This window comes from Dendrobates tinctorius, unplaced genomic scaffold (assembly GCF_039654945.1).
Source record: "Dendrobates tinctorius isolate UK_male_01 unplaced genomic scaffold, ASM3965494v1 ptg000029l, whole genome shotgun sequence".
In the NCBI taxonomy this organism is placed as follows: Eukaryota; Metazoa; Chordata; class Amphibia; order Anura; family Dendrobatidae; genus Dendrobates; species Dendrobates tinctorius.
Genome location: NW_027361697.1, coordinates 6,253,755 through 6,277,207, shown reverse-complemented (window position 1 = coordinate 6,277,207; position 23,453 = coordinate 6,253,755). Strand labels below are relative to the sequence as shown.

General features: G+C 45.4%; 1 protein-coding gene across 1 annotated transcript; it reads right to left on the bottom strand.

The window, feature by feature from the left end:
- Window positions 1-19,643: 19,643 nt before the first annotated feature.
- On the bottom strand, window positions 19,644-23,089 carry LOC141085776 (regulator of G-protein signaling 16-like). Its single transcript, XM_073571342.1, has 4 exons — window positions 22,663-23,089; window positions 22,126-22,187; window positions 21,673-21,839; window positions 19,644-20,652 (listed from the first exon to the last, which is right to left on the bottom strand). The coding sequence occupies exons 1-4, from the start codon at window positions 22,809-22,811 to the stop codon at window positions 20,455-20,457; spliced, it is 576 nt and encodes a 191-aa protein (XP_073427443.1). The 5' UTR covers window positions 22,812-23,089; the 3' UTR covers window positions 19,644-20,454.
- Between the last annotated feature and the right edge of the window lie 364 nt (window positions 23,090-23,453).

The window sequence follows — 23,453 nt, the reverse complement described above, 5'->3', positions numbered from 1 at the left end:
GTAGAGGTGGATGCTTCTGAGATTGGTGCAGGAGCTGTTTTGTCCCAAAAGGATCCTGTAACATCTAAAATGAATCCCTGTGCTTTCTTTTCCCGAAAGTTCTCTCCATCTGAACGTAACTATGATGTGGGGAATCGGGAACTGTTGGCCATGAAATGGGCATTTGAGGAGTGGAGACATTGGTTGGAGGGAGCTAAACATCAAGTCGTTGTCTTCACTGACCACAAGAATTTGATTTACCTAGAGTCGGCTAAACGATTGAACCCTAGACAGGCTAGGTGGGCCTTGTTTTTTACACGTTTTGATTTTGTGGTCTCTTTTCTTCCTGGAACTAAGAATGTCAAGGCAGACGCCCTCTCTAGGAGTTTCTTTGCTGATTCTCCTGTGGTGACCAAGCCTGCTACCATCTTAGGCGAAGGGGTAGTTCTTTCTGCCATCTCGCCCGATTTGAGACTTGCTCTGCAAGAGTTCCAGGAGGACAAACCTGAGCGTTGTCCCAGTGGAAAGTTGTATGTTCCTGACCAGTGGAAGAAGAGAGTGATGTCTGAAGTTCATTGCTCTGCATTGGCTGGTCATCCAGGTATTTTTGGTACTAGAGATCTGGTGAGTCGCTCTTTTTGGTGGCCCACCTTGTCTCATGATGTCAGGAATTTTGTGCAGTCCTGTGGGACGTGCTCCCGGTCTAAATCTTGTTCTCGCTCTAGTGGGTTGTTGATGCCTTTGCCGGTCCCCAGGAGGCCATGGACCCATATTTCAATGGATTTCATCTCTGATATGCCGGTCACTCAAAGAATGACTGTTATTTGGGTGATTTGTGATAGGTTCTCTAAGATGGTTCATCTTGTACCACTCCCTAAGTTGCCATCTTCCTCTGAGTTGGTGCCCCTGTTTTGGCAACAGGTGGTTCGCTTACACGGAATTCCTGAGAACATTGTATCTGACAGAGGAGTTCAGTTTGTGTCTAGATTTTGGAGGACTTTCTGTTCCAAGCTGGGAATTCAGTTGTCCTCTGCTTTTCACCCTCAGACCAATGGGCAGACAGAGAGAACAAACCAGACCTTGGAGTCGTATTTGAGATGTTTTATTTCCGCTGATCAGGATGATTGAGTTTCATTTTTGCCCTTGGCCGAATTTGCTTTAAATAATAGAGCTAGTTCTGCCTGCCCAGGTGTTGACACTGTGGTGGAAAGAATGCACCAGATCTGGGACCAAGTGGTGGATAAGTTATCTCTCTCCCAGGAAAAGGCCCAGCGGTTTTCCAATCGACATAGGACCATTGGTCCCCAGGTTAAGATTGGTGATATGGTGTGGTTATCATCAAAAAATATTGCTATGAAGGTGGCTTCTCCTAAGTTTAAGCCTAGATTTATTGGACCTTACAAGATTTTGGAGACTATTAATCTGGTCTCTTTTCGTTTGGCTCTTCCTGTCACATTTAAAATCCATAATGTGTTCCATAAGTTCTTGTTGAAGAGGTTTGTTGAACCAGTTGTTCCTGGGGTGGCACCTCTGGACCCTGTATTGGTTGAAGGTAACATGGAATATGAGGTAGAGAAAATACTGGATTCCCGTCTGGCTAGACGGAGACTCCAGTATTTGGGTAAGTGGAAGGGTTATGGTCAGGAGGATAATTCCTGGGTCTCTGCCTCTGATATTCATGCCAAAAGATTGGTGCGTGCCTTTCATCGGGCTCACCCTGATCGGCCTGGTGGCGTGATTAAGGGTTCGGTGACCCCACCTCAAGGGGGAGGTACTGTTGTGAGTTCATTTTCCCCTTCGTCACTGAGGTCTGGTGAACTCCCTATTCTGGTGAAGGAAGGCACCTGAGCCTAATGAGGATGACTGGCTGAGTGGAGTCACGGACTGGATATAAGGCTGCCGACGCCCTTCTGCCCTGCGGGTGATTTCTCTGTGGACTTCTAGGACACCAGTCTGATTCCTGCTTCTCTAAAGCTAAGCTTTCTGCTTTGCCTGTTAGCATTTGTTTTTTGTTTTTGTTTTCCTTGCTTTTCTGGATTCTGCCATTCCCTGCTGGGGTGAGCTGAATCTCCTTTTGCCTGTTGCTCTGTCTTCAGAATATTCCTGAGTACTGACATAGCTTTTTTGAAGCCTAGCGTCTTCAGGGCCTTTTTCACTGTCAGTCTGTTGGCTCTTATTTTTATAGGGTTTTTCACGGATTGCAGACAGCAGTCTTCCTGTCCTTTCCTGTCTAGTTGGCTTGGGCCCCGTCTTTGCTCAGTCTATCTTTCTGTCTGTGTTGGTGTTTTCATCTTGCTTCACCGTCATTATATGTTGGGGGCTGCCTGTTGCTTTGGGGTCTGCTCTGGGGCAGTTTGGATTTCCCCTTTCTTTCTTTGGGCCTATTTAATTCTCCGGCTGTGATCGGGGGGTCTAGGGCATCGTAGGAACCCCCCACGGCTACTGTTAGTTGTTGTGGATAGGATCAGGGGTCTGCAATCCGATAGCTGCCAACCTCTCTGGTTTTCTGGACTTAGCTAGCATTTCTGTTTTTGCCTCCTACGGTGACTCAATCATAACAGCCACCTGTGGTGTACGGCAAATGTTAAGCCAACGCTGCAGACACATCCTCTGGGAGAGATGGTGTAGTGCAGCAATGATGTTATAGCCCTCCACAGGCAGGGCTGTAGTCCGAGGGTGTAGGTGAAGTGACACTTAGATGGTGTAGTGTCGGGTGCAGGAGGGATGTAGCGGTGTCGGGCAGGCTGGAGCAGGAATAAGTGGAGGACACCAGGGCATGTAGTTCCAAAGCTTCACTCACAGTCTGTTGTGGTACAGGTGCCCGCATCTGTGCCATGTCCTCTGGGTCAGGAGCTCAGCCAACTTCCAGGCAAGATGAAGTACTCCTTTCCAACACTCCGCCAACATATGTGCCTTTCCTGAACGTCTCCCTCTTAGCGCCTTTGAGTAAAGTACTCACAGTTCTGAGTTACACTGGAGTTCCTCCTGTGAGAGGTTCCTAAGAATTCTACTTGTACGGCCGACAGCTGTAGCCTGCTTCGGGGACTCTTTCTACTCCGGCTCACACACGTTGCTGTTGTGCCCCCAAGTCTGGTGTGGGAATAAAGTGGTCACTACTTCTATTCCTCCAGTGTCTGCTGCAGGACCATTAGTATCCATACAACCTCGGGGACCGGACCCCGGCCTTGCGCTTAGAACTTGGGAAGGGTTCTCCTCTAACCCTGGTCCTTGTTCTCTTATTCTCCTCACGTTCCGTATCAATCCTTTCTTTCTTATTGAGAGTCAGGCTTTCTATCAATGTTCCTTTCTTGTGCCAGCGGACCCAGATCACTGAGGTCGGCTGCAGCACTTCCTTCATCCATCCCACTCAGGGGATCTCCTTTCACAGACTGACCTCGTCAGACTCCTGTGACTAACTGACTAAATCCTATCCTCTTCCCGCTCTTTTAGTCCAAACTGAACTCCACCCGACTCCCAGCACGCTTCGTGTTCCAAGCAGGGAGCCACCAAAGGGTGCTTTGCTACACTACTATGTTATGTGGGATGCAGGTGTTGGAGTGTGGTCAGGTGTCTCCACCTTACCTGAATGGTGGGGCACCACACCTCAGGAGGAGGTGCAGTACCTCTGTGGCGACTGAACCCTCAGGGGCGCCACATAAGCAGGATCAAATTTCATAAATAAAACATAACTTAATATTGGAGATTACACTCTGTGCAGATGACACCTCGCAGTGACACACAGACATTACAGGATCCAGCGGTCATCAGGTCTATAAGGCTATGTACACACGTAGTTTTAGGTCCTGCGGATTTGGAAAAATTTGCAGGTAAATTCTCAGGTTAAAAGACCTGCGGATTAGCCCTGCGGTTTCACACCCCTACAATGGAGAAGGTGTGAAACCACTGCGGATTCCACACAAAGAATTGACATGCAGCGGATTTGAACCCTCAGCAAATCCGCACAGAAAAATCCGCAGCATGTGCACAGCATTTTTCAGATTACCATTGAAAACAATGGTACTGTACAACGCAACTAAATCTGCTGTGGACCCCCATAGCCTGAAACGCTGTGGATCTGCAGCAGAATCCGTACCGTGTGCAAATAGCCTAAAGGGGGCTTTACACATAGCGATATCGCTAGCAATATCGCTAAAGCGTCACCGATTTTGTGACGCAGCAGCGATTTTGCTAGCGATATCGCTATGTGTGATGCTTACCTCCGACCGGCTCCCCGCTGGCTATCGCTGGTCGCGCAAAATCATCCACGTCCATTTCTCGTCGGCCGCTTCCTGCTGGGCTTCCTGCTGGCGCCGACGAGCGACGCGTGGCCGCGGGCGGGAGAATGTCATCATCACCACGTCTGAAAGGTAAGTAGGGACTGCTGCTGCATCGCTACGTCGCTGTGAGATCTGCCTGTTTGGCAGCTCACTAGCGACCATTTAGCGATGCACCAGCGATCCTGACCGGGTGGTATCATGGTCGGGATCGCTGGTGCATCGCTAAATGTAAAGGGGCCTTTAGAGACCTGGTGCCGCCATGCTCGTCACATTCAGCTCTGGAATCAGCTAGTGTAGGGAGAGCTACTGCCAAGATAGGGTCAGATTTGGGGGTTTATAAGTTAGTGTGGGTATACCATAATAGAATACACAAATCCAGCTTAATCAACAGTCCTTCTAAGGACTAATTACAGGGTATGTGGATTGCAGTGCTAGGTTGGCAGGCAGTGTATGTGGGTATATAGATATCAGTAGCAGGCAGGCATTGTATGTGGCATACTTCATTGCATACATCAAGAGGGTCCTTTCCAATACTGTCTGCTGCTGCTGCCTATTGCATACTGTATATTGACCATATATATGTGAGCAGGTTGCGGGATGCAGTGACGGACAGGAGAAAGATCAAGGGTTAATGTGTTTACTTAACAGGAATGTACTCCACGCAGGGAGATAAACAATTAAGCAGGGGTGGTACAGACAATGCAAAAATACAGGTATTAGCTTAGAGGAAAATAACTCGAGTAAAGGTGGCGAGAGAAGTTCTTAAGGTTTAACTTATCTGGTAAGGTGACTTCCAGGCAGTGGAATCCAAGAAGTAAACGATGGCGCCAACAACGATTAGCGCGGGCTTGATCTGGTGAAGTCCTGAAGAGAACGACGTTCTGGGTCCTGATGACAATGGATAGTCTCTGATACTCTCCACGGGGTCGTTAGTCCAAAAATTGTCGTGGCAGAAAAGGTATGAGCCACGACACTATCTGAGCCCAACGTGGCTTGGCAAATATACACTGGGGAGTCAGGGAGTAGTTCACAGTCACGTACCCGGTCTATCTTAGGTGGCACATGCACGGCACTCACGGACTCAGGGCGTTTGGTCACTTGCTCTGCGGAGACCAACACGGCACATGGCACGTCTCTGCGGGTAGCCAAGAGAATGCTCGGGTGAGGGCCTACACTGTTATGGTGCTCGTGGGATGGAGCACTCACTTTTCCCTTCCGCACGCTGTCTGTTCCTGCCAATTCTGCCTGTTTTCGGCTCGCTGAGACTTTTTCCCCTTAGCCACGCCCCTTGCTGCTAAGTACAAAGGTTGGTTTCAGTTCCTTAAGCTTTCCCCCGTATGACAGGGGAGGCAGACCTGACAGTTCCGGACCCGGTGCAGGAAAGGTACCCCGAGCCCAGTCCTTCTGCTTACTTATACATAGCCCCAGGTATTATTGGCCAGGAATAAAATTTTTTTGCATCTTAATCCTGATTATTTTATTCCAAAGCAATCCAGAGCCCTGCTTTTTTTTTCTCCATTTGCTTGTTGACACTGCAGAATACAGCCATATCTGTTTAGTACAGCTTGAAAATCCAGCTATTTTAAATGGGTTTGCCTGTCCCAGCCATCACATCTGTGTGCGCATCAAATTCTGCCATTTTTGTGGTACTGTAAAAATATTTTGCCATGTGTTATACAATTTCTTGACAGCATTTTGCTGCCCAAAAAATATTTAACTGGCAAAAAAATATTTAGCTACAGAGCAGATATTTTACACTGGGTTTTGTCCGCCACACGGATCACATATCATTGTGCTAAAAATTGTGCCATTTCAGGTCTCAAAAGAGTTTTTTTTTGTTGTGTCTTAGCCTATTTATTGACACAATTTTGCTGGCCAAAAAAAAATAAAAATACTGACCACATATTTAAACAGTGTGGTATCTCCGTCACACGCCTATCTGTGGGCTAAAAATTGTGGCATTTGAGGCCTCCATTCAACTGGTTTTGCTGTGTCTTACTCTAGTTCTATACACTATATTGCTGTAAAAGAAAACAGAAAATACAGGCCACATATTGAACAGTGTGGTTTCTCCGTCACACGCCTTATCTATCTGTGGGCTACAAATTGTGGCATTTGAGGCCTACATTCAACTGATTTTGCTGTCTCTTATCCTAGTTCTATACACTATAAAGCTGTAAAAAAACAAAATATGCAGGCCACATATTGAACAGTGTGGTATCTCTGTCACACGCCTCATCTATCTGTGGGCTACAAATTGTGGCATTTCAGGCCTCCAGTCAACTTTTTTTTGCTGTGTCTTAAGGGCCCGTCTCACATAGCGAGATAGCTGAAGCGTCACCGATTTTGTGACGCAACAGCGACTTCTCCAGCAATCTCATTACATGTGACACTTAGCAGCAACCAGGCCCCCGCTGTGATGTCGCTGATCGTGCTTGAATGTCCTGGGCCATTTTTTGATCGCTGGTGTCCCACTGGCCAGCGCACATCGCTGTTTGATACCAACGAGCGACCTCGTTAGCGACACAGAAATCATGGACGCAGGCGGGAGTTGTCAGAATCGCTGCTGTGTGACAAGGTAAATCTGACTGTTTGACAGCTTACTAGCGACCATTTAGCGACGCACCAGCGATCCTTACCAAGTCGTATCGTTGTCAGGATCACTGGTGCATCGCTAAGTGTAACGGTACCCTTACCTTAGCTCTATCTAATATATAAAGCTCAATGTGTGTGTGTATGTTTGTATGTGTGTATGTCCGGGATTGGCATCTGTACCGTCGCAGCTACAGCCACAAAATTTTGCACAGTCACTCGTCTGAACCCCGAGAGCGTCATAGGCTATGTTGTGAGGTGAAATTTTAACCCCGTGCGTTCCAATTCACCAAACAATTTTGCCCAGAGACACATAATGAGGAAAAAGTATATGTATGTACTGTATGTATGTGTGGATGTCCGGGATTGGCATGTGCACAGTCACAGCTACAGCCACAAAATTTTGCACAGTCACACGTCTGGACCCCGAGAGCGTCATAGGCTATGTTGTGAGGCGAAATTTTAACCCCGCGCGTTCCAATTCACCAAACAATTTTGCCTATTATTCTTATAATTTCTATGGTGTTATCGTCCTTCTGTAAAGCTGGAAATAACACAATTTATTACCGTGCCAACACAGACCACCCTCTGACACAGACTGCAGGGGGAGCCCAGTATCACACAGGATAGGATTAGATACACGGCTCAGCAGTCAGTATCACACAGGATAGGATTAGATGCACAGCTCAGCAGTCAGTATCACACAGGAGAGGATTAGACACATGGCTCAGCAGTCAGTATCACACAGGATAGGATTAGATACACAGCTCAGCAGTCAGTATCACACAGGATAGGATTAGGTACACAGCTCAGCAGTCAGTGTCACACAGGATAGGAATAGATACACGGCTCAGCAGGCAGTATCACACAGGATAGGATTAGATACACAGCTCAGCACACAGTATTACACAGAATAGTGTTAGATAGACGGCTCAGCAGACAGTATCACACAGAATAGGATTAGATACACGGCTCAGCAGTCAGTATCACAAGGGATAGGATTAGATACATGGCTGAGCAGTCAGTAACACACATGATAGGATTAGGTACACGGCTCAGCAGTCAGTATCACACAGGATAGGGTTAGATACACGCCTCAGCAGACGGTATCACACAGGATAGGAATAGATACACTGCTCATCAGACAGCATCATACAGGATAAGATTAGATACACGGCTGAGCAGTCAGTAACACACGATAGGATTAGATACACAGCTCAGCAGAAAGTATCACACAGGAGAGGATTAGGTACACAGCTCAGCAGAAAGTATCACACAGGATAGGGTTAGATATGCAGCTCAGAAACAGGATGTGCCAAAGGAGAGTACATTTTCATTCCAAGAATTCCACTCATTCCATCTGATTTGTTTTTTGGTTTTAAACGCCTCCAGTTTCCAGTTGAAACAAAATAGAATTAGATACACGGCTGAGCAGTCAGTAACACACGATAGGATTAGGTACACGGCTCAGCAGTGAGTATCACACAGGATAGGGTTAGATACATGGCTCAGCAGATGGTATCACCCAGGATAGGATTAGATACACTGCTCAGCAGTCAGTATGACACAGAATAGGATTAGATACACGGCTGAGCAGTCAGTAACACATGATAGGATTAGATGCACAGCTCAGAAACAGGATGTGCCAAAGGAGAGGACATTTTCATTCCAAGAATTCCACTCATTCCATCTGATTTGTTTTTTGATTTTAAACGCCTCCAGTTTCCAGTTCAACTGCTATTTGCAATGTCCATTAACAATGCTCAGGGACGGTCCTTGAAAGTAGTAGGGATCGATTTAAGTAGTAGGGATCGATTTGCAATCTCTGAGCTTTTCTCATGGTCAACTTTACGTGGTCTGTTCAAGAGTTGGAACTGCCAAAAATCTGTTCATCTTTGCACCGAAAGGAAAAAACAAACATGTTGTTTATCAAAAGGCTCTTGAATGAGTTGAAAATAAAATACTATCAGTACTTAGGTAATCATTTAGTTAATTTGTGTTGCAAATCTGTAGTGTGGAATATATGATGTAAAATGTTTTTATGTGCAATATAACCATTATAATTTGTTATAACTAACCATAGTTGGTTACTATGCCCAGGCAACACCGGGTTCTTCAGCTAGTACACTATAAAACTGTAAAAAAACAAAAATACAGGCCACATATTGAACAGTGTGGTATGTCCGTCACATGCCTCATCTATCTGTGGGCTACAAATTGTGGCATTTGAGGCCTATATTCAACTGTTTTTTCTGTTTCTTACCCTAGTTCTATACACTATAAAGCTGTAAAAAAACAAAAATACATGCCACATATTGAACAGTGTGGTATCCCTGTCACACGCCTCATCTATCTGTGGGCTACAAATTATGGCATTTGAGGCCTACGTTCCACTGTTTTCAGACTGAGACCACATTGATGATGGTTTATGGGCAGATAATATTGGGCCAAATTTTATGCTAAGCATCTCATATTTTTTCCTAATAACCAAAGCCGTATTGCTATTCAAATTTCACATATTACACATTGACATGCTTTAGCATGATAGAGTGCAACCTTTATTTGTTTTTTGTATATTGTATATAGTGGTAGCTCCTCCTGGTATGCACCTATTCACACTAGTCTGGATGTGCCAGTCAGTTTTTTGTCATTTATTTAATAATCTTCCCATCCTGGGCCACTTTATTTAATATCCCTATGCTAGGCCCCTATGTCACCCCTATGTACACTACCCTGCCCAATCACAGAGGACGGAAAATAAAAAAAATTCTTCTCACCTTCTTGTGCTCAACAGTGACCTGTTGTGGCTTCATATTCGGCGTGGTTGTTAAAATGGCCGCTGATTGCAGCTTTGACAGGATGCTCTGCTCTGTGACAAGTCACACCCTGACGTTAAGCAGTAACAGTAGCAGTAACATTAAAAGGCCACCGGCCTATCAAAGAACACAGGTATTAGCGTGCGCCATCTTATAGGCCGGCGACCATTTAACGTCACTGCTTTGTGACGTCGTTTAGAAGATGGTTGCGCTCCAATGCAGTCCAAGGTAAGGTGCACAATTAGGGTCTGAGCGTGCATATGAATGAGCGGTGGATAGCATGTTTATGCCACCACGCCAACCCTAAGTCTTCCCTGGACCACTGAGATTGAACCACCTTGACCTTGTGTCCAAGACATAGTATCCATAACATTGTGTACTCTGATGAAGTTCCTTGCCGACCGAAACGTCAATTGTATTGTTACACTGTAAATAAAATTATTTATTTTTCATCTATCACCTGAGTGCCAAGTTTTCTATATTGCTATGTGACGTTGACGCAAGGCCTGTCACAGAGCAAAAAGAAACCATCGGAGCAATAAATGGAGGAGGACATGACTTTGGGAGGGGTGGACCTTTAACTTCTGTAGCTTTGCTTGTATGGCGGTGTAGATTTTAAGCAAGAGTGGTGTTGCTTTTAGATGAAGGAGCACAGTGTGTCTGGGCCTGGTGTGTTAGTGTGAGGAGGGTGGGCTTATGTAGAAGAGGTAACTCTGTCTCTCTCCCTCTTTCTCTCACTGGATGAACTGGAGGAAACATATCTGCAGTGTCGGGGAGTATAAAGGCCCCGTCACACTAAACGATGTCCCGGCGATCCCACCAACGATCCGACATGATAGGATCGCTGGGACATCGTTAGGCTGATCGCTGGTGAGCTGTCACATAGACAACCCCAGCGATCAGGACCAGCGACGCTGGACGCTGGTTTCTAATGTAAACATCGGGTATCCAGGAGTCGCGCAACTTCTGGATACCCAACGTTTACATTAGCAACCAGCGTCCAGCGTCGCTGATCGCTGGTCTCTCGCTGCCACACGCAGCGATACGCGCGCTGAGCAGCGGGAGACCAGCGATCGCAAAACGGCCCAGGCCGCTCGAGCACGATCAGCGATAACTGGCAGGGGGGCCGGTCACTGATCCCCGTCACACACAGGGATCTCGCTGGCGAGATCGCTGATGTGTCACAAAATCAGAAATCTCGCTAGCGAGATCGCTTAGTGTGACGGGGCCTTAATACTGGGGTTATCCCCTCACATTACAGCATTGCAAATAATAGGAGCACTTTCACCTCAGACATTGTGTGCTAGTGTAGTATCAGCTCATACAACATATATATGGGATCGATATTACCTCAGAAATTCATGTAGCTGCCATGTTCCCTCATGTGTGTGTTACATTTTACCTCACACACTGCAGAGGCAGGTCCTGTGTGACCTCCATGTAGACGTGGCTGATATATCACACATTACTGCTGTATTATACAGAGTCCTTATGAGTTTTGGGTGCTGTCTAATATGGGGAACAAGGGCTGTGAGCAGGTATCTGCCATGACACAGTGTCTGCCATTACTATGGTGGAGCTGGGCAGTGACATGTACTAGAGACACTGGTGTGAGGGGAGCAGTCGTGGGATGGTATACTGTATGTATGATGATGATGAGAGGCTGCACTTCATGTCTGTGCAGTATATACTGACCATGCTTTGTGCTAATTACCCCCCACTTCCCAGTTATGGAGTCTGTTGACCTGTATGTGACCTCATTTAGGCTGTGTGCCCACGTAGCGATTTTTAAGCGTTTATGCCGCTATTTTCGGCGCGAAAACGCTGCGAAAATGTTTAAAAATCGTGGACAGAACACCCCCCATGCGTTCCTATGGCATTCCGCACATACTGTGCTAATGCTGCGCTTTTTTCCGTGGTGGAATCGCATCGCGGAAAAAATCGCAGCATGCTCATTCTTTTGTGCGGAATTGCAAAGAATTGCCGCAATTCCGCACCCATGGGAATGCATGAGAATCGCTTACTTCCCGTATGTGGCTATGCCCACCATGCGGGAAGTTAAGCGTCTCATGTGCGGTTGGTACCCACGGTGCGGAGGAGAGGAGACTGTCCTCCATGCCCTGGGTACCATACCCCTGTAAAAAAAAGAATAAAAAATAAAAAATAGGGGTATATTTACCTTCCGGTGTCCCGCGCTGAATTCCCGGCCTAAGCGTTCCCAGTAATGCCTTGCGGCAAGGCCCTGTAATGACGTAGTCTCGCGTGACTCTAGCGGTCTCGCGAGATCGCTATAGCAACGCGAGACTACGTCATCACAGGTCTCGCAAGGCATTACTGGGAACGCTGTGGCCCGGGATGGCAGCGCGGGACGCCGGAAGGTAAATATACCCCGATTTTTTTATTTTTTTTTAGCATTTTAACATCCTATCTTTTACTATTGATGCCGCATAGGCGGCCTCAATAGTAAAAACCTGGTCACACTTGTCATACACTATGTTTGACGAGTGTGACCAACCTGTCAATCACTTTCCAAGCGATGCTTCAAATCGCTTGGAAAGTGCTTGAATATCGCACGCGAAAATCGCGGCAAAATCGCGATCATAATCGCGGTAAAATCGCGGTGAAATCGCGCGGAAAAAAACGCGCGATTTCTGGGAAGGAGTCCGGTTTTTAGTGAGCGTTTTAAAACGCTGCGTGGGCCCACAGCCTTATGATACATACTAATCATGCTGGGTGTACACATCAGGTGTGTCCAGGTTACTCTCACTATATATATGCATCTGGGTATAGGTTCCATCCATGTGCTTACTTATGTATACAGACCTGTGGTACAGGTTATCACTCCTCACTCTGCTATGTACGGATCATGTTATGTATAAAGATCCTGTGTCCCCAGGTTATTTTCCTGGCTGTACATATAATCTGCACATGACTTCCAGCTCAGTGCTTTATTTCTGTAGCTATGGCCGCCTTTAGTCCTCATATGTTACATGCTGACCTGCCTGATATTACCATCTTGTTTCTGTATATTGTCCCCTTCATATGTTTGCAGGATCGGTGTATACACAGCAAGTGCTTATTTTATATTACCTAAGATGGTGGATAGCACAGGTCTGAGTGGATTACCTGGAGCATTATCATATATGTTTTATCATATATAAAATAAATATTTGGGGAGTAACTCAGCACATGGCAGGGCGGTGAGTGGGCACTAATACCTCCGCACATTGCGGGGCAGTGAGTAGGTACTAATATCTCCGCATGTGGTGGGGCGGTGAGTGGGCACTAATAACTCAGCACATGGCGGGGCGGTGAGTGGGCATTCCTAGTGTAATGCTGCACCTTGCTCTGGAGAAGACATCATGGGTAGGGATGAGCGAGCATACTCTTGAGGATTTGGTACTCGGCGAGTAATGCGGTACTTGAGGTACTCGAATCCTCGCGAGTATTTCACTACTCGCCCCGCAATATCCGCAACAGCCGGCACAGTCCCCGCCCAGTCCCCGCACAGTCCCACACAGCACGGCACAGCCCAGCACGGCCCACCAGAGTCTCACACAGCCCATCACAGTCCCGCACAGTCCCCGCACAGCCCTGCACAGTCCCGCACAGCACGGCACAGTCCCCGCACAGCCCAGCACGACCCACCACAGTTCCACTCAGCCCAGCACAGCCCCGCACAGTACCTGTAAAGCCCTGCACAGTCCGGGACAGTCTTCGCACAGGCCAGCACAGTCCCGCACAGCCCAGCACAGTCTTCGCACAGGCCAGCACAGTCCCGCACAGCCCGGCACAGTCCCCGAACAGGCCAACACAGTCCTGCATAGCCTGGCACAGTCCCTGCACTGGCCAGCACAGTCCCGCATAGCCTGTCACAGTCTTCGCACAGTCCCCGCCCAGTCCATCACATTCCCCACCCATTAATCACATTTCCCATAGACTTACATTGGACTCGGTACTCGTTACGAGTACCCGAGTATTAGGAGGTACTCGTAACGAGTACAGCGAGTCCGAATACTACAGTACTCGCTCATCCCTAATCATGGGCCCATTTTTCAGCCCTGTCTCTAGTCTATTGTATGTAGGTTGCGTTACTAACTGGGACACAGACCTCGCAATTTTCTGCAGATACACCTACGGCTGCAGGCAGCCACTGGTCTGATGTAAGTTTTAGTTCACAAATATCTTTATACATGAGATTATTTTATGGCCCATAATGCCTGGTTCACGGTGTAGGGCACATTATTTTTCTGGGCACATTTACTTAATTTTTTGCATATTTATCTAGGCAATACACTTTTTTGCACATGCATTGAAATTTGTCCTATTTATATTTATGCACCCATTATTAATTGGACACATTTGGCAAGGGGTTTTTGCATATATATTGAAATTATACACTTTTATGATACATGTATATTTTTTTTTCTCTCAGTATGCACCAGTCATTTAGTTTGTCCTAAGGGAGTTCTCTCATTGTACATTTGTGCTTTATTTTACATTTTTTACATTTTTTACTTCCATCCTCCATGTTATTTTGTAGACTGTTTTTCTTGCACATAAACCTTATTTTATTGCGGAGTTTGCACACATGGAATAATAAGGGAATTGTGCAATTATTTGATACATGATGTATTTTATATACCAGTGGTTATGTCATATTATATGTAGAGTTGAGCGAAACGGGTCGAAAAAATTCAAAAGTCGACGACTTTTGGCAAAGTCGGGTTTCATGAAACGAAACCCGACCCTAGGATGAGGTCGGCCACGAGGTCGGCGACTTACGCGCCAAAGTCGCGTTTCAAAAGTTTGTTTTGCGCTCTTTTTCAGCCAATCAGGATCCACGGACACTGTGGGCAACGTGATGACATAGGCACGGGTCACCACCATCTTTCAGAAGGGCATGCAAGTGATTGGCTTGCTTTGGTGGGCGTCACAGGGGGTATAAAAGGGCGTGCACGCCGACCGCCATCTTACTTCTGCCGATCTTAGTATAGGGAGAGGTTGCTGCTGATTCTGTAGGGAGAGCGTTAGGCAGGGAAGAAAACAAAAAAACTGCTTCTGCTGCTAGCGATTTGGCCTGCACAACACACAAGTCACTGTGTGTGCAGTGCAAGGGGAGGCTATATTGTGGTGTATCAGTGGTGTTGGTTGTTGGGCTGCCTTTTAAGGCTTCCTGACACGCTGGCATTGCTGTTTACCCACTGCTCCGCAAACTGCTTTTTTAAAAGCAATCCAATCTCCCTTATCCTCTCGTCACTTTGGTCACAGGCAGCTGTGCCATCGAGCGTGTCACATAGCGCTCAGATATCAGTGGGCCTCACACCATCCACAAGTGTCCAGTGTCCAAAAGTGTACGCAGAGATTCAAAATCTCCATTATCCTCTCGTCACTTTGGTCACAGGCAGCTGTGCCATCGAGCGTGTCACATAGCGCTCAGATATCAGTGGGCCTCACACCATCCACAAGTGTCCAGTGTCCAAAAGTGTACGCAGAGATTCAAAATCTCCATTATCCTCTCGTCACTTTGGTCACAGGCAGCTGTGCCATCGAGCGTGTCACATAGCGCTCAGATATCAGTGGGCCTCACACCATCCACAAGTGTCCAGTGTCCAAAAGTGTACGCAGAGATTCAAAATCTCCATTATCCTCTCGTCACTTTGGTCACAGGCAGCTGTGCCATCGAGCGTGTCACATAGCGCTCAGATATCAGTGGGCCTCACACCATCCACAAGTGTCCAGTGTCCAAAAGTGTACGCAGAGATTCAAAATCTCCATTATCCTCTCGTCACTTTGGTCACAGGCAGCTGTGCCATCGAGCGTGTCACATAGCGCTCAGATATCAGTGGGCCTCACACAATCCACAAGTGTCCAGTGTCCAAAAGTGTACGCAGAGATTCAAAATCTCCATTATCCTCTCGTCACTTTGGTCACAGGCAGCTGTGCCATCGAGCGTGTCACATAGCGCTCAGATATCAGTGGGCCTCACACAATCCACAAGTGTCCAGTGTCCAAAAGTGTACGCAGAGATTCAAAATCAGCAGCTGGATCAATCCTGACAGAAAAAAGGACCCGTCTGTCAACCCAAAATGTGGATGATCTAACCTTCATTAAAATGAACCACGCATGGGTTTCCAAGGATTTTGTCCCACCTTCCCCTGATGACACATAGGGTGACAGAAAAATGGCTTGCTTTGGTCCACCTCTTCCTGGTACTTCACCTATTTCGCCTTTTGCATCAGTTGAATGTCCAACATCAACATATGCCACTTTCTAAAACTCCATAACTGTGCTGCCTCCCCCCCCATGGCTGGGGTCACCACCTACCACACGACACCGTGCGAGTGCCGTTGCCCTGGACAGGTGGGTAGGCCGACTCTTGGGCGCGGGCACTGGCACAGGGTCCCTCATAGTGCAATCAAGTGTCTCTGACGGTGGTGGTGCACACCCGCCGTCAGACACACCGCTGTACTATGAGGGGCCCAGTACCCGATTTGTGCCAGTACCGACGCCCACGAGTGTGCCCCCCTTGCTTGGCCAGGGCCCCAGCATTTGCAATCTTTACCTCTCCCTGCTCCTCCGCTGTGTAATCTGGGCCGTCAAATCCATACTGTGCCTGACACCGTCTGAGCCTGCCTCCTGAGACATATATTTTGAATGTGTACGCTATCCATACATGTTATCCAGGGATACGGTACCCTTTCTAACCTTTGTGCAATGACGTGCAATCCATACTGGGCCTAACACCGTCTGAGCCTGCCTCATGCTGTATAGACATATATTTTGAATGTGTACGCTATCCATACATGTTATCCGGGGATATATTCTTTCATGTTCATGGATCAGTCGTCCTGGTCCCTTTGCAGAGAATCAGCCCCAAAGCATGATGTTGCCACCCCAATGCTTCACAGTAGGTATGGTGTTCTTTGGATGCAACTCAGCATTCTGTCTCCTCCAAACACGACAAGTTTTGTTTTCTAGAAAACAGTTCTACTTTGGTTTCATCAGACTATATGACATTCTCCCAATACTTTTCTGGATAATCCAAATGCTCTCTAGCAAACTTCAGATGGGCCCAGATATGTACTGGCTTAAGCAGGGGGGACATGTCTGGCACTGCAGGATCTGAGTCTCTGGCGGCATAGTGTGTTACTGATGGTAGCCTTTGTTACAGTGGTCCCAGCTCTATGCAGGTCATTCACTAGATCCCCCTGTGTGGTTGTGGTAATTTTTTTCACTGTTCTTGTGATCATTTTGACCCCACGGGTGAGATCTTGCGTGGAGCTCCAGATCGAGGGAGATTATCAGTGGTCTTGTATGTCTTCCATTTTGTTATTATTGCTCTCATAGTTGATTTCATCACACCAAGCTGCTTGCGTACTGCAGATTCAGTCTTCCCAGCCTGGTGCAGGGCTACAATTTTGCTTCTGGTGTCCTTTGACAGCTCTTTGGTCTTCACCATATTGGAGTTTGGAGTGTGACTGTTTGAGGTTGTGGACAGGTGTCTTTTATACTTTAACAAGTTCAAACAGGTGCCATTACTACAGGTAATGAGTGGAGGACAGAGGAGCCTCTTAAAGAAGAAGTTACAGGTCTGTGAGAGTCAGAAATCTTGCATGTTTTAGGTGACCAAATGCATATTTTCCACCATAATTTGCAAAATAAAGTTTGCCAAATCAGACATGGTGATTTTCTGAATTTGTTTTTTCATTTTGTCTCTCATAGATATGGTCTACCTATAATGTCAATTACTGGCCTTTCTCATCTTTTTAAGTGGGAGAACTTGCACAATTGGTGGCTGACTAAATACGTTTTTTCTCACTGTTTATATATACTGATGGAATAGTTGGACTAATCTAAGTTCTTTGCTCCTAGTCTCATATACTTACCAATCTCTGTCTTCTACTATCGGCGCAGTTTCGGTCGTCTTCTATCATATCGCTGCAGTGTTTGCTGGGCAGTCCGGAAGTCACAACTCAATATAAGTCTATGAGAATGAGGCCAGAACAAGGCTTTCATAGACTTACATTCAGAGCTTGTGACTGTTACTTCTAACGTCCGTTCCGTCAGGTGTTGCAGTCACAAGATGGGGAAATGAGAAAGAAGTGGCCCCAGGAACAGTGGAATATGGCAGATGGGGAGTATAAGACTGGGGTCAGGAAACAGAGTAATGGCATCAGTCCAGTAGTAAAATATAATAAAACGCTGGAGTGGTTCTTTAATGGCTTTGCAAGGGGTATAGGCTATCAGAGGTTAACCCTTGAAGTGGATGGTGGGGTATATACAGTAGGTACGGAAAGTATTCAGACCCCTTTAAATTTTTCACTCCTTGTTTCATTACAGCCATTTGGTAAATTCAAAAAAGTTCATTTTTTTTCTAATTAATGTACACTCTACACCCCATCTTGACTGAAAAAACAGAAATGTAGAAATTTTCGCAAATTTATTAATAAAGAAAAACTGAAATATCACATGGTTATAAGTATTCAGATCCTTTGCTCAGTATTGAGTAGAAGCACCCTTTTGAGCTGGTACAGCCATGAGTCCTCTTGGGAATGATGCAACAAGTTTTTCACACCTGGATTTGGGGATCCTCTGCCATTCTTCCTTGCACATCCTCTTCAGTTCCGTCAGGTTGGATTGTGATCATTGGTGGACAGCCATTTTCAGGTCTCTCCAGAGATGCTCAATTGTGTTTAGGTCAGGGCTCTGGCTGGGCCAGTCAAGAATGGCCACAGAGTTGTTCTGAAACCAATCCTTTGTTATTTTAGCTGTGCTTAGGGTCATTGTCTTGTTGGAAGGTAAACCTTACACCAAGTCTGAGGTACGGAGCCCTCTCGAAGAGGTTTTCATCCAGGATATCTCTGTACTTGGCTGCCTTCATGTTTCCTTCAATTGCAACCAGTCGTCCGGTCCCTGCAGCTGAAAATCACCCCACAGCATGATACTGCTACCACCATGTTTCACTGTTGGGATTGTATTGTGCAGGTGATGAGCAGTGCCTAGTTTTCTCCACACATACTGTTTAGAATTATCACCAAAGAGTTCTATCTTTGTCTCATCAGACAAAAGAATCTTATTTCTCATAGTCTGGGAGACCTTCATGTGTTTTTTAGCAAACTCTATGCAGGCTTTCATATGTCTTGCACTAAGGAGAGGCTTCTGTTCAGCCACTCTGCCATATAGGCTCGACTGGTGGAGAGCTGCAGTAATATTTGACTTTGTGGAACTTTCTCCCATCTCCCTACTGCATCTGTGGAGCTCAGCCACAGTGATCTTGGGTTTCTTCTTTACCTCTCACACCAAGGCTCTTCTCCCACGATTTCTCAGTTTGGCTCGACGGCCAGGTTTAAGAAGACTTCTGGTGGTCCCAAACGTCTTCCATTTAAGGATTATGGAGGCCACTGTGCTCTTAGAAATTCTTTTCTAACCTTGGCCAGATCTGTGCCATTCCACAATTCTGTATTTGAGCTCCCTGGCCAGTTCCTTTGACCTCACTATTCTCATTTGGTCTGACATGAACTGTGAACTGTGAGGTCTTATATAGACAGGTGTGCGCCTCTACAAATCAAGTTCTATCAGTTTAATTAAACACAGCTGGACTCCAATAAAGGAGTAGAACCATCTTAAGGAGGATCACAAGGAAATGGACAGCATGTGACATAAATATGAGTGTCTGAGCAAAGAGTCTAAACACTTATGACCATGTGATATTTCTGTTTTTCTTTTTTTAATAAATTTGCAAAAATTTTTACATTTCTGTCTTTTTCAGTCAAGATGGGGTGCAGAGTATACAAAAATGAGAAAAAAATTGACTTTTTTGAATTTACTAAATGGCTGCAATGAAACAAAGAGTGAAAGATTTAAAGAGGTCTGAATACTTTCCGTTCCCACTGTATACTTGTAAGTTTATTAATAATACTATAATCATAATATACAACTCCCAGTAGAAATGCAAAAAAAAAACACAAGCCAAAAATGTGTTTAAAAAAATATTTATTAAGTTAACAGTTTAATACATTTAAATACACAAAAATCGCTGTATTTACCAGAAATACAATGTATCCATTGCACACAGACATACTCTGCATACAAGTATAGTACAGATGTAGAGGTACTGTAATGGGGTCGCTGCCCACACTCCAAACAAGTTCGACAAGTGTCTGTTTCCTGTTTGCCGTAGCCCTGAGTCCAAGAATGTGTCTCACATTATACATCGCTTCCTATTTACTCACACTCTTCTTGCTATAGTAATTGGATAACAGAATTACTACTGCTAATATACTTGACAGCCTCCGAGTCTCAAGTCTCAAGACCATTTCCTGATGATTGACCATTTAGTCGTCTACCTCGCCATTGAAAATAATTTCTTTCCTGGCAATAGGAAAAAAAAACAATTGCGGAAGAATTTGACACTTATCATCCCAGACACATAATACAAACATGGAGACAAAAGAAAGGGATCACAATGAAACTTCTGGAGTCTCCTGGAGAAGATGGTGTCAGTCCTGGAAATATCCTCATGCAAATGAAGAATTACAGGTGTCAGTTTATGTAAGCACCAACACATCATGGCTGATCATGGATAAGAGAAAGGCGCCATTGATTCTTAAACTCATTTTGGGTCTTCTTTTGGGTCCCCAATACGATGGATTCAACTTATAAGCCTTCTCTCTCAGATCAGTGCCCAGTCTCCAGAATAAATGGCATGGGGTGATGTCAGGAACCAGGTTTAGGTTCATCTACTGTGACCTCGGTGATGTCTTTTCCATCACATTGTTCATTCCGCTTCATGTAAAAGATATTTTTAATTTCCTAATTGATGACTGTGTTAGGACTTGCTGATAGAGGGGTGATTTTAGGAAACGTGGGTAAGAGTCCTTCTCCATTAGTACTCTGGTCTGTTCTTGTGCCGCATCGAAACAATTTCGACAGGCGACTGCTACTTGCTGACGAGTGAATTCTCTGGTCTGGTGATCAATATTGACCTAAAGAAGAAAATACAAAGACATTAACATTGTGAGTCTTCGATATGGAGCAAACAATTCTACAGCACCAAGCCATAGCAGAGCTGAGTTGTCATGGAATACGTGGCTAGATAATGCGATAGATTGACTTGCAATTCTATTTTAAACCACACATATCACATAGAGATGTAAATCCGCAGAACACAAAGCACAGAACATTCCAGAACTAGATCTGCATCAGCGCAGTGCATCGAGCCTATACTATGTGTGACTTTTCATACAAACAAATCCCAAAGAATAGATTCACATGTCGCGGATTTGGTGGAGATTTTCCATCCCTAAAATCCACCGCATTTTACAGTAACAGCAAAAAAGTTTTAATCTCATCCACGTTCTGTGCACTCTTGGTGCAGAATCAGAGTGGAAATAAAACAGCTGCATAAAACACACGCGGATTCTGCTGCTATGAAAAAATGCACACCAAATAAATACACAACGTGTGAACCTTCCCTAAGGTTAAGTTCCCAAGATGAGTTTTTTATGCTGCACATTCTTGGAAGAAAAAGAAATGCAATTAATCTGTTTTGCTTAATAGGTGCAGAAAATCTGCACTAAAACCTCATGATTGGAACGTAGCCCTAGAATTCCCGCTGTATCGATTCTATAAATCAGTCCTATACGGTGCAAATCCTACATTTTGGAAATCAATTCTGCTTTAAACATTCCTTTGCTAAGTAATCTTTTTTTTTTCATTTCAGATGAAAGAGCAAAGCGGTGTCACAAAGAATGTATAGTCTTAAATGTATTCTGCTGTTCCATATTGTCAGCCACTTCAGGCATGGAGAAAGTGACTTTAGTAACAAGATAAATGGTGGAACGTCCAGGAACCATGTGCCCCCATGACTTATAATAAATGGTTCTACTAGGATGTGTATTATTCCCGTGGCGATGATTTAGCTCTACCGTTCCAGGATATTTGGGATTCCACTGCAGGAACCTCATTTTTTTTGTTATCATGCCTAATTCTAGCTCATTTCCTACCTCTCTTGGGGCTCCGATCTGCAGGAATTCCTGAAATATGCACTGAGCTTTGCCAGGAAGTTTATTCGCTGAAGGCGTCTTTTTGTAGTCTTCACAGGCGACCCAGAACTCCAGGTTCTCCTCGCTGAATTCTGTCTTCAGGAAGGTGCGAAAAGCCGACAAACCATCTATAGAGCAGGCAAAGGGCAAGACATTAGATATGACTTCCACTGCTCATTTCCTTGATACATTTTATGTGTTTTACCCCTATGTTACTAATTGCTGCTTTGCACACAGTAACATAATACTCTATAAAGTAATATAGTGCGATATTATTTCTTTCCTTATTTCTATTGTACCAAAACATTTGTGCCCTTCTGCATGAAGACGGCACTCACCTACATGCATTTTCTTAACCCCCTGATATATTTTTTTCCCACCCTATAATTATATATGAATGTGAAAAAATCTCACCTTTGCTGCTTAGCAATTGATTGAAAGATTCTTTCCATTTCATGGCTTCTTTCGTACAGTTTCTGGGAAGAGAGAGGAATAAAGTTTGCATTGATACAGAATCTGTAATAACATGATTAAACATTAATTTCGCTTTTTTTGAGCCAAGACTTGCGAGGACTAAATGGAGCACAATGAAAAGAGTCAGCTGACACTTTTTCCGCAGCACCGTGTATATCTTCAGAGCGCTCTGTATATACGCAGATGGGGGAGAATTAACCCACGCACATCCTAGCCAGTTATGTACGGCGCTACAACAAAACCCCCTCCATCTGCAGCTGCGGACAGCAGAGAATAACGCTGCATGGAATAGCCTGCTGCACGTGTACGATATCAGTGATCTAATGGGAAACAATCAGTTTATTTCTATAGCGCCAACATATTCCGCAGAATTCTACAGTTCCGAGCGGAAATTTTTTTAATGAAAAAATCATTTTCAGTCGATTGGAGCATAATTAACTGCATGCATAGCAATCGGCGCCTTAGTCATTATCTTACCTGTGACTGTCCTTCTTTTTGCACAAGCCGGAGGGCATGAGCTTGTGCCCAACATCCACTTTGTGAATGAAAGTGCCAATGGATGATCTTAGCTCCTTCGCTTTGTCGCATAAAAAAGCATCCGGATTAAAGGAATTCAGGTACATCATTGTCCTCTGCGGGTACGGATAGGTGTCAGGGTCTTCTCGCAGGTGAACGTATCAGTGTAAATCCCTAGCAGAAGATTGTAATACTGATTCCCTGGCAGAAGGATCCTGCCTTATATCTGTGTGTGCACAAGGCACAGCCCCCAGGTAGGAGGATCTGAGCTGAACATGGAGGGGAGGAAAAAAAGGCTCAAGAGGCTGAAACCTCCTCCCACGCCGACTGTCTCAGGGCAGGTCGTACTGTCTTATACGAAGAGCAGAAACCCCACTATCCGCAGGTCTTTTGTGCAAGGATTCTGAAAATCAAGAGAGAAGACCAATGAAGGACGCTACTAAAAGAGAAAGACGATAAAGACATATTAATGCAGTCGACCCATGAATACGCATAGACTACCTATGGAAGATGATCACACCGCTCTTCTCGGGCTCCGTTCACACGTCCGTTCAGAAACTCTGTCTTGTCCGTTTTAGGAATAAATGATCTGCTGCATTAGTTATGCAAATGGAAGCAGAGGAGATTATCCATTAGTATAGGGTTTGTCTGGATTCCGTATTTTAAGAATAGAGGAAAAAAATTGCAATCTCTATACATAAAAATGAATGTGTGTGTGTGTATCACCAACCAATCACGAAGCATCTTTCATT